This window comes from Bufo gargarizans, chromosome 6 (genome assembly GCF_014858855.1).
Source record: "Bufo gargarizans isolate SCDJY-AF-19 chromosome 6, ASM1485885v1, whole genome shotgun sequence".
Taxonomy (NCBI): Eukaryota; Metazoa; Chordata; class Amphibia; order Anura; family Bufonidae; genus Bufo; species Bufo gargarizans.
This window is the reverse complement of record NC_058085.1, coordinates 309,897,731-309,915,856: the sequence shown is the minus strand read 5'-3', so window position 1 is coordinate 309,915,856 and position 18,126 is coordinate 309,897,731. Positions and strand designations below refer to the sequence as shown.

The window sequence follows — 18,126 nt, the reverse complement described above, 5'->3', positions numbered from 1 at the left end:
TTTGCCCTAATGCATTCTGAATGGATAAGGATCCGTTCAGAATGCATCAGTTTGCCTCCGTTCTGCCTCCATTCTGCTCTGAAGGCTTGCAGCATTTTGGTGTCTGCCTGACGAAGCGGAGGCAAACAGATCCGTTCCAATTGACTTACATTGTGCGTCAGGACGGATCCGTTTGTCTCCACAAGCAGCAAGCTGCGTTTTGGTGTCCACCTCCAGCTGAATGGTGACTGAACGGAGGCAAACTGATGCATTCTGAGCGGATCCTTATCCATTCAGAATGCATTAGGGCAAAACTGATCCGTTTTGGACCGCGTGTGAGAGCCCTGAACTCATCTCACAAACAGAAACCAAAACGCCAGTGTGAAAGTAGCCTAATAGGAATGTGGTTTAAATAAGTGTTTATGACTAGAGATGAGCGAACTTCTGTTTTAAGTTCGGCGTCTAAAGTTCGGGTTTGGATTAGCGGAGAATCCCGATCTGGAACCGGATATGGATTCCGACTTCCGTTGTGGTCCGTGGTAGCGGAATCAATAATCGGCCATTATTGATTCCGCTACCACGGACCACAACGGAAGTCGGAATCCATATCCGGTTCCAGATCGGGATTCTCCGCTAATCCAAACCCGAACTTTAGACGCCGAACTTAAAACAGAGGTTCGCTCATCTCTATTTATGACCTCAGTTTTCACTGACACAATATGACAATAGAAAACGGATCCATCCCCCACTGACTTTCAATGGTGTTCAAGACTGATCCGTTTTGGCTATGTTACAGATAATACTAATTATTGTATTATCTGAACGGAAGCATTTGTGCAGATCCATGACGGATCCGCACCAAACGAGAGTGTGAAAGTAGCCTTAGTAAGATAAGGATTGAGCTTTAGTGATTATAATGTGAGAGCAGAGATGAGGAGTCCGTCTGCTCCTCAGATGACGGAAAAGACAAAAAATCCACAGGCAGTTAGTAGAGTACACAATGAAGGATTCCATATTGTTAATAAAGACCAATTGAAAAAAAATATATTTTTTTTTATCAAAATAAGTACAATGCAATGATAAAAAAATAAAAAATGCCCCCATAGCCTTTAAGACCACAGATACCATGCAGGGTATATTCACATGTTGAAATCATGGATTTTGCTACAAATATCTCAAATCAAACCGGCAACATGTGAATATATTTTAATCTGTTTAGGTAGTCTCTGTGTACATCAATATAGAAACCAGAGCCAACATAAGATTTTAGCAGCGTTTATAGGCAATGCACATTTGTCCCCGCAGCACTCACACAATATACCTCTTTTATATGACGGAGGAAACCATTTTTAATCGAGTGTTCTGTTTTCACTTGCTCTTTAGTCAGTCTTATGTAATCTCTACATTTGTGAGGCTTAATATCCATTTTTGAATAAACTTTTCCTTCAATTGCATTAAAAAGCAATTCCATTGATCTTGGTAAAATACCACCATCATTCTTTGAGCCTGCAATCAAAGATGACAAACTGACAGAATGAACAAATCAATCGCTACAGTACATGTCAATTAGAGGATCCACACACACAAAGGATGGTTTTAAAGGGGTATTCTCAGTATAGTGAGAGGTGGTATTCGCTCGTACATGCCACTACACCTTCATTCTTCATCACAGTTTGCCTACACAGTGACACTCATTGCAATCTGAATTGCTGGGTAATGACCTTCATCAATACTGAGAGTGAAAGGGCCGCAACCCACAACCAGTGCAGCGAGCACCCACTGTGCTGGGAATTGCAGAACAGCTCCATTCAAGTCAATGGAGTCGGCAGCGGTTACCTGCACAGCTCTGCAGAGAAACTTAGAGGAGACGGACTTATACCAAAAGTCAGACCTCCTTCGATTACAAAGTGGTGGAATATCCTAGGGATCACTTTATGACATGGTAACACCCCTTTAACTTGAAGGACAGCAGATAGTGGGGGACACAGCTCTTTTAACCCCTTCCATCTTGGGATTTGTAGAAGATAGAGACAAGGTTCTTGTATTGTTTGAAAGCTAACACTCTGAGCATTACCTTCTACTTGCAGCCGTTAGAAATCAGGTCGGAAGTAATAGCAGCTGAACGTAAAAGCAGGTTTCAATTGTTTCCACACCTGTTTACTAACAGCTAGTTAAAGGAGTTGTCTGGGATTGGGGACATTGGTGTAATAGTACTAGTGACATACATGTCCTACTTTTGCCACATATTTCTGAAGCCCCGTTTTCATATATGAAATTCTTAGCCGGAAGTGACTGTTTTCTTATACTCTGTGATGTACCGGGTCTCTTGCAGGCAAGCTGAAGCCGCTTCTTCCCGCTGCTCAGGGAGCCCGGTGACATCACCGGCACTGATGGGCGGACTTTAGCGCTGCTCTAGCCAGTAAAACGGCTAGGGCAGCACTAAAGCCTGCCCATCAGAGCCAGTGACATCACCAAACACACTGCTGGGCAGTGAACTGCTTCGATGCTCAAGTCAGGGGAACTGCCTGGGTAAAAATGCTCTGAACCCGGACAACCCCTTTAATGCTAGCTCTGAAGCGGATTATGTCAGTTTTCAAACAAGACCAGAACCATGTCTCTAGCTTCTATTTATCCCGAGATATGAGGGGTTAAAGGGGTTGTCCGGGTTCAGAGCTGAACCCGGACATACCCTTATTTTCACCCTGGCAGCCCCCCTGAGCCTAGCATCGGAGCATCTCATGCTCCGATGCGCTCCAGTGCCCTGCGCTAAATCGCGCAGGGCACGGGCTCTTTTGTTTTCAATAACACACTGCCGGGCGGTAACTTCCGCCCAGCTGTGTGTTCGTGACGTCACCGGCTCTGAGGGGCGGGCTTTAGCTCTGCCCTAGCTGTTTTACTGGCTAGGGCAGAGCCAAATCCCGCCCATCAGTGCCGGTGATGTCACCGGGGTTCCTGTCAGCCCCATGGAGAGCCCCGGTACGTCACCGGAACTCTGAAAAATGCCTTTGCCCTGTGCAATTTAGCGCAGGGCAAAGGAGAGCATCGGAGCATGAACTGCTCCGATGCTCATGTCAGGGGGGCTACCGGGGTGAAAATGGATGGATGTCCAGGTTCAGCTCTGAACCTGGACAACCCCTTTAAGGCAGCCCACCCCCCCTTTCGGCTGCCTGTGATCTCAGTCAGCCCGTAGGAAGAGGGGGGGGGGCTGCAGAGAGGAGAGAATAATATAAATATATATAAATTTGGCACCATAATAATCGTAGTGATCCACAGAATAAAGTTACCATTTTATTTACACCATACAGTCAATGCTGTAAAAATAAATCCCACAAACTAATGTTAAAATTGCTAAAAATAAAATAAAATGTACACTATATGGACCAGAAAGTGGTTCCTAAACAAACAAATAAATTAAGAAAACTCGTCAAGCAGGCTTAGTGAAGAAAGAATGCTCGCCGCATACATCATAGTACACCCGGAAGAAGAGCGATGCCGAGGGGAAGGTATACCGTGAAGTATGCGGCTCAGGCGGAGTAGGGAAGTCCGCAGCCGGCTACCATCCTTTTGTCAATACGCCTGTGCTGCATAATAAAGGGCTGAAGATTTTACTAGCTATGTCAATCAAGTCTAACTAGGCGTGGCCAGAGGTGGAAGAATGGCGCCTCTAGGAGCAGTTACTTTTTGTTATTAACGGCAGCACATAGTGAGATGGGACTAAGTTCTGTTCAGCCGACATTAGCACATCGCTAATGTCAACCAGGTTAATGCCCCCGTTTCTGCTGACAGAAACCCTTTAAAGGCTAAAAATGGTTACATCACTAAGGCGTTATAGAGGCACTTCAGTCACAGAGTTGTGCGCCAACTATATTTACTTTAGAGAAACACAAAATAAGAAAAAGTGATATTTTTTAGTCAACGATAAATGTAACCGGGCTTTTCAAGCCAATATGGAGAAATGAAGAGAAACAGGACAGGAAGCGGAGGATGGACAACTGCCAAAAAACAACTCCAATCTTCAGGACAATAAATCAAGAACTTACATTTGTAGACACCAGGCATGAAGAGGACTAACCACACAATGGGGATACAGCTGCTGGACAATCACATTAGGAGATTGTTGCATGTAAATGTGTCTTCTCCACTGACGAGCAGGTGATTGCCGGGAAGGAACGCTTTCTTCCTGACAATCACCTGCTGTATTGTCACATCTAAAAAGGGCCGTTAAGATCTGTGCTGATGTCCTCATTAGCATAATGTCGCCTGCTTGTCTACAAATATCTGTATCTATGACCGTAGAGCGTTCCATTTCTAAAAGGACATCTGTCAGCAGATTTGTACCTATGAAACTGGCTGACCTGTTACATGTGCGCTTGGCAGCTGAAGGCATCGGTGTTGGTCCCATGTTCATGTCCCCGCATTGCTGAGAAATATGAAGTTTTAATATATGCAAATGAGCCTCTAGGAGCAACAGGGGCGCTGCCATTGCTCCTAGAGGCTTATTTGCATACATGAAAACTTCATTTTTCTCAGGGATGCAGGCACATATGAACATGGGATCAACACAGATGTCTTCAGCGCACATGTAACAGGTCAGCCGGTTTCATAGGTACAAATCTGCCAATAGATCCCCTTTAATATGGACCCTCTTGGTGGGGCAAGTGAACAGAGCAGGCCATCAGTGGCCTCCACTGATTATCACTGTGGGTTAATTTCCAAGTCCATGTGCAGTGTTATTCCATGTGACCTACTATTCAGACACTATTACTTGATCAATATACCCAGACACATACAGGACAAATCAATTCTTATTGCAAAAGGGCAGTAAAGTTCAGATTCTAACAGCATCCAACCATAAAAAGTTCTCAGCAAAAATGAACTGTAAATAACGGCAGTTTTGTCAGTACATAATAAGCAAGTGATGAAATATCGAAAACTACAGCAAGTGTCAATGAATGAAAAGCTGCCAGAGGCCAAGGAGACGCGTTCAGGCCTGCGAATAACAGCCCTCTGTTGGATCATTTAGGGAGCTGATTGTACGGTTTGTAGCCGAGCTCCACAAAGATGGCTTTAAATAAGTTCGGGAGCGATGTCTCACTTTACAGATGAATTACCTTGTTTGATCCAACAAGCTACATCACACTGTAACAAATGTCAGATCTACTCTCCGAATAGAAGGCAACGCTGCGGTTTTCAGTTTTAGCAGAGAGAAAGGAAAAAGATAAAGAAATAGCTTTACAGAATCAAGGCAAGCAAAGCAGCTCGCAGGGCAACCCAAGCTCCTTGTAACTAGTATATACATATATAATGGCTTACCTGCTAAACTAGTATCATCAAAAATACTACAGGGAGGTTGACCCTTATCCTAGTCCATCCAGGGACTCTGTACAGCCATTGTACCGATTTAGTGTTGCACATTTTTTGGGTGGGTTAGAGGCAAACACCCCATAAGTGCCATATGAAGCCCACACAAATGAAAGATTAAAGCTCAGCATCTCATATCTCTAACATTCAGTCACTACAGCCTCAGTATTTGCATGCTGCACCATGAGTGTAACTTTTCCCTTTTTCCTAGCAATATATCAGCGGATCAAATCTGTAGATTGTTGATTGGATCATTAAGACTCCTTTAAGTAGCTGCCCCACCATAACAACGTATCCAATGGAGGCACTCTAGCCTTAAAGGGAAACTGTCACCGGGATTTTGTGTATAGAGCTGAGGACATGGGTTGCTAGATGGCCGCTAGCACATCCGCAATACCCAGTCCCCATAGCTCTGTGTGCTTCTATTGTGTATAAAAACTGATTTGATACATATGCTGATTAACCTGAGATGAGTCAGAGCTTGAAAATATGACTCTTCTCTGGTCACACAAGTAAGATATGACTCATGTTAATTTGCATATGTATCAAATCGTTGATTTTTTTTAACACAATAGAAGCACACAGAGCTATGGGGACTGGGTATTGCGGATGAGCTAGCGGCCATCTAGCAACCCATGTCCTCAGTTCTATACACAAAATCCCGGTGACAGGTTCCCTTTAAGGCCCCTTGACATGGCCGGATGGAGCAGACGCTTGTTGAGAAAGAAGCAGAGGAGAGAGCTGTATTTACATGCAGTGATCTCCTCCACAGTATGTGGAGTGATCACTAATGCCATTTCTCGTCCCCGTACAGAATCAATCTTTAGACAGAACAATCTGCTGCTGGCAAATGATGATTTAGCTGTTCGCGTTTCGCTCATCGGGTAATTGTCGGCACCTTTACACTGGCAGATTATCACTAACGAGTGGTCATATGAACGCCCATTGGTAACGATCTGCCTGAACATTGGGCAATCTAAACGGGCGTCACTGGTGGGGGAGCCAATAGTAGGACCTCCAGCAATTAAACACTTGCCACCTGCCCAGAGGTTTGCTGACACATTGTAAGGCTGAATGCACACGGCCGTTTTTCACGTGTGCATTCGGCCTTATAGTGGGGAAAACCCCTTTAAAAGGAGTTCAGAACTTTTGCTGGTGGGTCTAGAAACTTTCACCATAGGCAAAGATCAAGGCAGCAGGGGAAATACAGAAACCATAAAGTACAATTAGATGAATGGCTGAATAATACAAGGTAGCTGCGGGTCCTCAAGGAAAAGCAAATCACACACAGCAAAATTGAATTACATTAAAGGGATTCTGTCACCTCCCCTAAGGCAAAAAACGATTTAAAAGCAGCCATGCAGCACAGCTTACCTGGATTAGGCTGTGCTGTTCTATCTTGAAATCCGTCCAGCAGTTAATTCAAAAAACGAGTTTGATCAATAAGTAAATGCGTCCTGAAGGTGCCCAGAGGGGCGTTTTTTTCTTCTGAGAGAGCCCAGTACCGCCCCTCTTTCAGTGCCCAGCCCGCCTTCCTAGTACTTTCTAACCGCCGCCCCCAGCCTGCCACAGCCTCCCCTCCCTCTCCTCCCCCTCCCTCACGGCGAACGAACTCTCGCACAGGCGCAGTACCCACTGAGGGCTGCGCCTGTGTGATCAGCAGGAGACTGAGGGCAGGAGCTTCATCCTCGTCACTGGGCATGCGCTGAGCCCAGTGACGTCCGATGCTCGCTCTTCCCTCAGTCAGCAGGGAAGAGCGAGCATCGGACGTCACTGGGCTCGGCGCATGCCCAGTGACGAAGATGAAGCTGCCGCCCTCAGTCTCCTGATGATCGCACCGGCGCAGCCCTCAGTGGGTATTGCGCCTGTGCGAGACTTCGTTCGGCATGAGGGAGGGGGAGGAGAGGGAGGGGAGGCTGTGGCAGGCTGGGGGCGGCGGTTAGAAAATACAAGGAAGGCGGGCTGGGCACTGAAAGAGGGGCGGTACTGGGCTCTCTCAGAAGAAAAAAACGCCCCTCTGGGCACCTTCAGGACGCATTTACTTATTGATCAAACTCGTTTTTTGAATTAACTGCTGGACGGATTTCAAGATAGAACAGCACAGCCTAATCCAGGTAAGCTGTGCTGCATGGCTGCTTTTAAATCGTTTTTTGCCTTAGGGGAGGTGACAGAATCCCTTTAAGGGTTCGTTCACACGACCGTATGTCTTTTTCAGTGTTTTGCGGGCCATTTTTCCCGGATCAGTTTAAACAGTTTTTATTTCAGTAGTGTTTCCGGTTCCGTTAAGTTTTTCCGTTCTGTTTTTCCATATGGTATATACAGTATACAATAATTACATAGAAAAAATTGGGCTGGACATAAAATTTTCAATTGATGGTTCCGCAAAAACAGAAAGGATACGGAAGACATATGGAGTACATTCCGTATGTGTTCCTTTTTTTCTTTGCAGACCCATTGACTTGAATGGAGCCACGGAACGTGATTTTCGGGCAATAATAGGACATGAGCTATCTTTTAACAGAACGGAAAAACAGAAATATGGAAACGAAATGCATACGGCCTAGAAATTCCGGGCCGCGGCTCTGCAAAAAAACAGAACATTGCGGACAAGAATAGGACGTTCTATGGTGGGTGCCGGCTGGGTGTACTGCGGATCCGCAATACACTACGGACATGTGAATGGACCCTAAAACTGAAGCTTTTTTTCCGGCATTGAGCCCTTGTGATGGAACTACAGGAAAAGAATAACGCTAGTGTGAAAGTACGCTTACATTAATGTAAATCAAAACTACTGTGCGTTTTCCCTTGCTGGAAGGAACTGCAGCATAAACGCAGGTATGATTTTTTTATGCATTTGTTTTGCCACATCCAAAATGCAGCACAGCATGCAACATGTGGCAGCACTCTCAGTCAAAGCGAAGGACTGTTTCAAAGGGTATTATCTCCCTGTATGACATCCCTTTACCCTGATTTCAAGAGGGGTGGCACTGATCAGACAGCTCCTTTAACGACCTCCCGTCCGCCCGCTGACTATAAACGTCTGGGAAGTGGTTTTTTATCTCTGAATTGACGTTTCTGAGCGTCCATTCATGATTAATGGCTGCATGCTAATCGGACAGCTGCAGATCGGGTTGCCCACTGGCAGTGACAGCAGGGCAACCCTTAGAGAAGGCAGTTCCCAGGTGTCCCTGCCTTCTAGATCGCTGTGTACACAGCGCTCACCTACGCCATGCGCTTCCTGTTCCTGCCCAGCGGTCATGTGACCACTGTAGACGGATGAGCGCAGGAGCTGTCGGGTCTTTCACAGACCTCAATCAGACCTGCACTGAGGCTGTACAGCATTGTATTCTGCTGTACAGCCTCTCTGGGGGGTGTATTTCCCCTGTAACTGGGGCTACTATGTCAGCCCCAGTTACAGGAGAAATCAAAAGTGGAAAAAAAAAGTGAAGTTAAATGTCCCCCAGAGGTATTGTATGACCTTATGGGGGACGAAAAGTGTAAAATAAAAAAATTAAAAAAAAGTTTCACATGTAAAAAAATACAATTCCCCAAGTAAGGAATAAAATAAAAATTAGAAAAATAGAAAAAAATAAAATAGACCTGTTTGGTATTGCCGCATCCGGGACATTCGGCTCTATAAATATATCACATGATCCACCCAGTCCGATAAACACCATAAAAAATAAAAGATAAAAACTGTCCAAAATAAAAAGGCATTTTTGTCACCTTACATCACAAAAAGTGCAACACCAAGTGATGAAAAAGGTGTATATCCCACAAAATGGTATCAATAAAACAGTCGCCTCATCCGGCAAAAAATGAGCCCCTACATAAGAAAATCATTTAGAAAATAAAACTAACACTCTCAGAACATGGACACATTAAAACATAATGTTTTTGTTCCAAAAATGATATTATTGTGTAAAACTTAAATAAGAAAAAAGGTATACATATTTGGTATCACCACATCCGTAACGATCTGATCTATAAAAATGTCACATGACCTAACCCCCCATAAATAATAAAAACTGTGCTAAAACAACCAATTTTTTGGTCACCTTGCACCATAAAGTGTTATAATGAATTATCAAAAAAATCATAAAGGGTCAACAAAGTTTGTAAAATCAGTTTTAAGTAACTTGAGGGGTGTCGTTTCTACAATGGGGGTATCCACTATGTAACCCGCACAAAATGACTTCAGACCTGAACTGGTCCTTAAAGTGGGTTTTGGCAATTTTCTTAAAAATTTAAGGAATTGCTTCTAAATTTCTAAGCCTTCTAAAAAAAATAAAATGACATTTCCAAAATGATGCCAAAATAAAGTAGACATATGGGGAATGTTAAGTAATAATTATTTTATGAGGTATCACTTTCTGTTTTAAAAGCAGAGAAATAGAAATTTTGCAAATTTTGCAAAATTTTTGGTATATTTGGGATTTTTTCATAAATAAAGTTGAAATATATTGACTCAAATTTATGACCATCATGAAGTACAATGTGTCGCTAGAAAATCTCTGAATGGCTTGGATAAGCAAAAGCGGTCCAAAGTTTTTACCACATAAAGTGAGATATGTCAGATTTGCAAAATTAGGCCTGGTCAGGAAGGGGGCAAATGGCCTGGATGTGAAGCGGTTAAGACTAGATTCAGACCTGTGGCGAAATTCCATTTTTTTTGGTCCAATAAAGGAACAAAAAAGCTGAATTGCTGAACCCAAGTGGATCACATTAACTACAATATAATGCAGTCCATCAATTTACAGTCATTCTGCTGGACACCACTGCACGGTATCACCGGGATACTATGATCCGAAACACTGGATAACAGGCTGGATTATGGTTTAAAATGATGAAATAAAGTGAAAGCTTTACTGGCCCTTGCCAGTCTGCTGGATATACAGACTGGCTGCAAAATTAGTTGCACACTTTCTGCCAAATCAGCAGTGGCGATAGGCTACAGTGTGTGCTATAATGAGGTTTAAACCTTTGTATAAAAAATGCCGTTTAGGGATGGTTTTGTCAATGCAACCTATATACAAGGATTTCCATGAAGAGATGGCGCCATCTTGTGCTTACAATGGAGTATGACATACTAATATATACATAATTTTAAAAAAAATTGCTGCGCTCACCTGTGTATGTGCTTGGGAGGTACAACTATGCCTGGATCTGGCGTCTGAACAATATCCAAAGTAAAACGAGAAAATCCTGCTTCTTATAAAAAGGTGTAGTTAACCTTTATTCTTCAAATAGATAAAATCCAAAAGTGACACAAGGAAGACAGATTACGCTTAAGTCAATCAATTAGACTTTAGCGCAATCTGTCTGCATTGTGTCACTTATGGATTTTATCTATTTGAAGAATAAAGGTTAACTACGCTTTTATGAGAAGCAGGATTTTCTCATTCTACTTTAGAAAAAAGACAACTGAGGGGAGATCTAATTACTATGTATAAATATATCAGGGGTCAGTACAGAGATCTCTCCCATCATCTATTTATCCCCAGGACTGTGACGAGGGGACATCCTCTGCGTCTGGAGGAAAGAAGGTTTGTACACAAACATAGAAAAGGGTTCTTTACGGTAAGAGCAGTGAGACTATGGAACTCTCTGCCTGAGGAGGTGGTGATGGTGAGTACAATAAAGGAATTCAAGAGGGGCCTGGATGTATTTCTGGAGCGTAATAATATTACAGGCTATAGCTACTAGAGAGGGGTCGTTGATCCAGGGAGTTATTCTGATTGCCTGACTGGAGTCGGGAAGGAATTTTTTTCCTCTTAAGTGGGGAAAATTGGCTTCTTCCTCACATTTTTTGTTGCCTTCCTCTGGATCAGCTTGCAGGATGACAGGCCGAACTGGATGGACAAATGTCTTTTGTCGGCCTTATGTACTATGTTACAACAACAACGTGTGACGGTCACTACAAGCAGAAGAAGAGGTTATATGACTTCTAAAACAATCCTAAAACCATTTCGCAAGCAAGTTCAGTTTTGTCTGCATTTGCGTTCAGCGTTTCAGTTTTTTCCACGCGGGTGCAATCAGTTATTAAAGCGTTTTTCACGCGTGTGAAAAAAAATAAATTAAAAAAAACTGAAGGTTTACAAACAATATCTCCTAGCAACCATCAGTGAAAAACACGATGCACCCAGGTTACATCTGGATGCAATGCGTTTTTCACTAAAGACCAATTCACTTCTATGGGGCCAGGGCTGCGGGAAAAACGCAGAATATAGAACATGCTGCGATTCTCACGTAACGGCAGAACTGATGCGTGTGCACAGACCCACTGAAATAAATGGGTCAGGATTCAGTGTGGGTGCTATGCGTTCACTTCACGCATAGCACCCGCTCACTCGCGTGAAAGGGGCCCAAATGTCAACCCGCTATAATGATATGGGAACTGTGTGACAATTTTATGTATCTTTAGACAAACCTGGTGACAGATTCTCATCAATTTAATAAGTACTGGAAACAGTAATAAATAGCACTTCTCTGCCAGGGGTCTTACCTTGGAAAGTAAATGTTTTGCCAGCATTAGTAACGCCGTACGTAAAAATCAGGCGATTCTGCCCTTTCATAAAATCAATCACTTGTTTCTTTATAGTGCCCTCAAAAAACTGAGTTTGAGATGTTTCGGGACCAAACACCTGTTTAAATAGAAATCCATTATTTGACGTAAACCCGGACAGATTTCCACAGCATAATAATTAATTAGGAGTTCGATTCTTACATGAGTAAAGGAGAACTTCTGGGCCACTGAACTGCTGCTTCTGTCACTCAGCCGACAAGCCTGGGAGCTCAGAGGAGCCTTCACCAGCACGCTGCAGGGGTCGGGAATACTGACACAATCCTAAGAAATGACCACGTGATTAGTAAGCCCCAGAGAGCCAATACATTAATGGCGGCAGGGTACCTCCAGCTCTGCGGCACTCACCTGCGACTCTTTCTGCTCAATCTCCAGTCCAGTAAAAGGTTTCACACGAAGGTAAACCTGCATGGGCTCCTTAGCATCCGATGAGTTTTTCTAGAAGTAAGCAATATATGGAAGCCGATTGATCAACTGCTGCCCTGACTGCATATACAGCCCTACAATACACCGGGATATGCTGCGCCACAAGCAACACACCCGGAGTATGTATTGGGACTAGTTCACACTTCAGTGATTTGGTCAGGAATTTCCATCATTGATTGCGAGCCAGAAACAAAAGTGGAGCCTACACAGAGATGAGGTATAATAGAAAGAATAGCCAGGTCCTGGCTCACAGTCACTGATGGAAATCACAGATCGCCATCATGTCAAAATCCCCAAAACCTGGGCAGAATTGAATTTTTTATTTTATTTTACCCAACAAAGCCTTTTTTTTTTTTTACCCATTTTCCAATACACAACATTGAACTTAAAGGGGTTTTCTCATCTCAGACAATGGGGGCATATTGCTAGGATATTCCCCTATTGTCTTATAGGTGCAAGTCCCACCACAGGGACCCGCACCTATATCGAGAACGTAGCCCCGAAAGTAAATGGAGAGCGCACTCTGCAAGCGCAGCCGCCCTCCATTCATTTCTATGGGGCCGCCGATAATAGCCGGGCGCTGGCTCAGCTATTGCCATCTGCCCTATAGAAATTAAAGGGAGCAAGGGCCGCGCATGTGCGGCAGACTCCCATTCACTTCTATGGGAGAGGCAAGGATTAGCGCTTGGTGGTGGATAGACCCCGGGAAATCTGGGGTCCTCCAGCCACAGTGCTCCCCGCTCCGTTATCGATATAGGTGCGGTTCCCAGCTGTGGTACCTGCACCTATCAGACAATGGGAGAATATCCTAGTGATATGCCCCCATGGTCTAAGATGGGAATACCCCTTTAAATGGAGGCATTAAAAAAAAAATGGATCTTGTGGCTTCTATGCAGATTTTCAGCATAAAAATCTGAACCATGTGCAGGTTCCCTCAAGGCGAGTATAGCAGAGGCTGGAAAACGGCACTATTTATTGTGTTTTTGATGCAGATTTTCCGCAGATCTCATCCTTCCATTGAAAAGTGTAGTATCCGCACAAGAAAAACAACAATTGACATGCTGCAGATTTTTTAATCCACACTGGAGGTCAATCTCCGCACCTAAGAAAACAGCAAAGCGTACGTGAGATTTGTCTAGTCTCATACACTTTATGGTACTGTACTACGCTGCGGTTTTTCCGCACGGGGAAAAATGCACGTAATCCGCATCGCAAGCTGGCCCCCTTAAAGCTCTGGGGCGAGTCAGGCTCTGCAATCTGCTCATTACACCGTACAACAGGAAGAAAGATGTCAGGGAGCTGTTCAATACAGGTTTTAGCAAAAAAATCTAATCCAATTTAAAAAAGTGACCCAAAGTTTTGTTCAGACTCAGATAGAGAAGAGTGATACTTAAAGGGGTTTTCCGGTCACACAAACAATAAATCACACGAGCCTTCAACCTTACCGAGTGCATTTTGACTCCTCCAGACTACTTACGATCTGTGACCTCCACCCTGTGTTTACATCCAGGCACAAGAGTCACGGGGAGAGTCTGTACCATCAGGTCTCTGCCTTTCCTCCTCCCAGCTCGAACATCACAGATCCAAGCCTGCTTGAAGCCCTGCTGTAAGAACCCCACCCTTAAGACACGGAATCACTGCTGACATCACATCTACAGGGCAGAGTCCAAGAAAATGAGCAGAACACTGCCCTCAGAGGTAAGGTCATTGATGATGTATCCACAGGACAGAGCCTAACATGTGTTGCCATGCCTCAGATGTAGGCTTGACGTCATCAGGACAGGGAAGCAACACAGCGGAAAATGCCACGTCACCGCTATGGAGCGCAGGAAAACGAGGCATTAACAATAATCACTACAGGGAGTGCAGAATTATTAGGCAAATGAGTATTTTGACCACATTATCCTCTTTATGCATGTTGTCTTACTCCAAGCTGTATAGGCCCGAAAGCCTACTACCAATTAAGCATATTAGGTGATGTGCATCTCTGTAATGAGAAGGGGTGTGGTCTAATGACATCAACACCCTATATCAGGTGTGCATAATTATTAGGCAACTTCCTTTCCTTTGGCAAAATGGGTCAAAAGAAGGACTTGACAGGCTCAGAAAAGGCAAAAATAGTGAGATATCTTGCAGAGGGATGCAGCACTCTTAAAATTGCAAAGCTTCTGAAGCGTGATCATCGAACAATCAAGCGTTTCATTCAAAATAGTCAACAGGGTCGCAAGAAGCGTGTGGAAAAACCAAGGCGCAAAATAACTGCCCATGAACTGAGAAAAGTCAAGCGTGCAGCTGCCAAGATGCCACTTGCCACCAGTTTGGCCATATTTCAGAGCTGCAACATCACTGGAGTGCCCAAAAGCACAAGGTGTGCAATACTTAGAGACATGGCCAAGGTAAGAAAGGCTGAAAGACGACCACCACTGAACAAGACACACAAGCTGAAACGTCAAGACTGGGCCAAGAAATATCTCAAGACTGATTTTTCTAATGTTTTATGGACTGATGAAATGAGAGTGAGTCTTGATGGGCCAGATGGCTGGGCCCGTGGCTGGATTGGTAAAGGGCAGAGAGCTCCAGTCCGACTCAGACGCCAGCAAGGTGGAGGTGGAGTACTGGTTTGGGCTGGTATCATCAAAGATGAGCTTGTGGGGCCTTTTCGGGTTGAGGATGGAGTCAAGCTCAACTCCCAGTCCTACTGCCAGTTTCTGGAAGACACCTTCTTCAAGCAGTGGTACAGGAAGAAGTCTGCATCCTTCAAGAAAAACATGATTTTCATGCAGGACAATGCTCCATCACACGCGTCCAAGTACTCCACAGCGTGGCTGGCAAGAAAGGGTATAAAAGAAGAAAATCTAATGACATGGCCTCCTTGTTCACCTGATCTGAACCCCATTGAGAACCTGTGGTCCATCATCAAATGTGAGATTTACAAGGAGGGAAAACAGTACACCTCTCTGAACAGTGTCTGGGAGGCTGTGGTTGCTGCTGCACGCAATGTTGACAGTGAACAGATCAAAACACTGACAGAATCCATGGATGGCAGGCTTTTGAGTGTCCTTGCAAAGAAAGGTGGCTATATTGGTCACTGATTTGTTTTGGTTTTGTTTTTGAATGTCAGAAATGTATATTTGTGAATGTTGAGATGTTATATTGGTTTCACTGGTAAAAATAAATAATTGAAATGAGTATATATTTGTTTTTTGTTAAGTTGCCTAATAATTATGCACAGTAATAGTCACCTGCACACACAGATATCCCCCTAAAATAGCTAAAACTAAAAACAAACTAAAAACTACTTCCAAAAATATTCAGCTTTGATATTAATGAGTTTTTTGGGTTCATTGAGAACATGGTTGTTGTTCAATAATAAAATTAATCCTCAAAAATACAACTTGCCTAATAATTCTGCACTCCCTGTATTAGTAGGTGATAATGTGTTGTTTCTTGTCAACTGAGGCTGAAAACTGCAAAACTGGAATACCCCTTTAACTCTTTATACCGTATAGTCATTTTTGGTCTGTACAGTTTTTTGACAAAATTCTCTGAGAAGACTTTCCCTACTTTTCTCATATGCTGTCAATTCCCATTTTTGTCAAAACTACACAGACGCTAAAGAAGGCCGATTGAATGTGAAAGACCTGAAATCCACATTGTTACCTGATCAGCATCAGATTCTGTGTCGGCCAGCTGTGAAAACCGCTCGGACAAGTTTGTTCTGATGTCATCTACCTCTTGTGGGGCATCTCTTTCTGGATAGGCTATTTCCACGCCAAGATAGGAGGGTCTAGGAAGGTGGCGATTGCCTTCAAATAGCTCCATTCTTACTAGAAAAAAAAAAAAAAAAAAAAAAATTATAAAAAGGGTTGGTAAACACATTGCTGATATATCTCCATGCTATATGACCAGCATCCTACACCTCTAAGTGGTTTTCTGCCATTATATATGTTTGGCACAAGTTTACACCGCTCCTGTCACTTAAAAAAAATAATATATAAATATAAATGGATGGGACATAGGGGCAGATTTACTAATCCTCTGTAAAATTACAGTGCAAACTTGGGAAGCCCGTTTAAAGATGCTCCTATTAACGATCAGAGGGCCGATGGGTGCCAGGGAGGGGTCCAATTAGATGGCTGATGGGGGCCGGAGGACGGGGGGGGGGGGATTCTGATCAGAGAGCTGATCTGAGACTAATGGGGGGCTAGGGGCTCCAATGTAAGGCTGATTGGGGCTCCCAAGTCTGATAAGGGGCTGAGCCGAGTCTCATTGGGAGTCTGATAGGGGCTGTGGGATCTGACAGAGATCTGATCTGAGGCTAATTGGGGGGTCAGATGGGAGGGTGACAAAGGTTGGGGGGGGGGGGGGGTTTGATCCGACACCAAAATCTAGGTGCATTAGTAAATGTGGACAATAATGTACCAAAAACATGCAGTATTTTGGTGCATCTTATGAACAAGACCTAGGTGTGGTCACATTAGTAAGTTTGCATCCACCTTAGGGCTCATGCACAAGTTTTTGCGGTCTGCAACCGGCCGGGTATGGTTTCGCATTCTGCCCTCTTTAGAGCGGTCCTATCCTTGTCTGTAAAACGGACAAGAATAGGACAGGTTCTATTTTTTTGTGGGGCCGCAGAATGGACATAACTGGGAAATGCAGCAGAAATGTCTACATTGTTCTTGGAGCAGGTCTGCCGCAAAAACTGCAACAAAACTCACATGTATTACATGTCAGCGGACTGCAGTCCCTCCAATGTGAAGGGGAAATACACGGAAATTGACATGCATTCAAATCCGCACTGCAGTTCAATATATGCTGCGCTTTTTGTACGTAGCGCGTGGATAAGATTTCTTAAAATCTCAATTACTTTGCTGGTACAACACTGCAGATTTGCAGCAAGAAAATCCACGAAGGCCGACCTGCAGCTACCAAGCCACGTGTGAACCTGGCCTCAGTGAGGAAAAGCTTTTGGCATCTCAAGGGCTAGCGAATCATATTTTTTCCTTAGGCCTCATGCACACGGGCGGAAGGGTTTTGTCGTCCACAATTACGGATCCTGGCTGTGAGCATGCCGCTTTTTTTTTTTCTCGTCTAGAGAAAAGTCCTATTCTTGTCTGCAAAACGGAACGGACATACAGATGAATGAATGGGTCTGCAATCAATGCGGACCAAACATAGTCGTGTGCATGAGCATCGGGGCAAACAATGGAAAAACCCACATAATACGCTGCATATTATCATCTTACAATGGCGGCCTGCGAGTGCTGTGCGCAGCTGGATGGCGCATGTCAGGGGAGTATTTCCTGGCACATACAGTCTACGTTTTTTTTTTACAGTATATAAAAAGAACCCGATGGACGTACACTGGAGAGAATAGTGCGGAGTGCTACCTTATACAGTACGGCCATGTCCTGTGATCTATGTAATAGGTGATGAGCACCCGGCCTAAATGCGTGAACCGCTCCGTGAACATCTTCATTTTCTGTTTGGCGGATTTGTAACGACTTAATAAAAGTTTAGAAAAAAAAAAACAACTAGTCAATGCTAGTCCGCTGCACGCCACGTGTCAGCGGACCGCACAGCGCTGCACGCCACGCGTCACGTATCAGCGGACCGCACAGCGATGCACGCCACGCGTCACGTATCAGCGGACCGCACAGCGCTGCACGCCACGCGTCACGTATCAGCGGACCGCACAGCGCTGCACGCCACGCGTCATGTATCAGCGGACCGCACAGCGCTGCACGCCGCGCGTCACGTATCAGCGGACCGCACAG

The 18,126-nt window shown here is 44.3% G+C and overlaps 1 protein-coding gene across 4 annotated transcripts in view; it reads right to left on the bottom strand.

The window, feature by feature from the left end:
- The window catches only part of KIF20B (kinesin family member 20B), a 110,890-nt gene that overhangs the window by 92,026 nt on the left and 738 nt on the right, over positions 1–18,126 (bottom strand). For 3 of the 4 annotated variants that reach the window (XM_044298860.1, XM_044298864.1, XM_044298861.1), the window contains exons 2-6: positions 16,010–16,176; positions 12,272–12,361; positions 12,068–12,187; positions 11,846–11,984; positions 1,301–1,485 (exon numbers count right to left, since the gene is read on the bottom strand). In XM_044298860.1, coding sequence (XP_044154795.1) covers positions 1,301–1,485; positions 11,846–11,984; positions 12,068–12,187; positions 12,272–12,361; positions 16,010–16,171 — 696 coding nt within the window. In that variant the 5' untranslated portion in view covers positions 16,172–16,176. The remainder of the gene's footprint in view (positions 1–1,300; positions 1,486–11,845; positions 11,985–12,067; positions 12,188–12,271; positions 12,362–16,009; positions 16,177–18,126) is intronic. The other variant, XM_044298862.1, reaches the window with a different exon arrangement.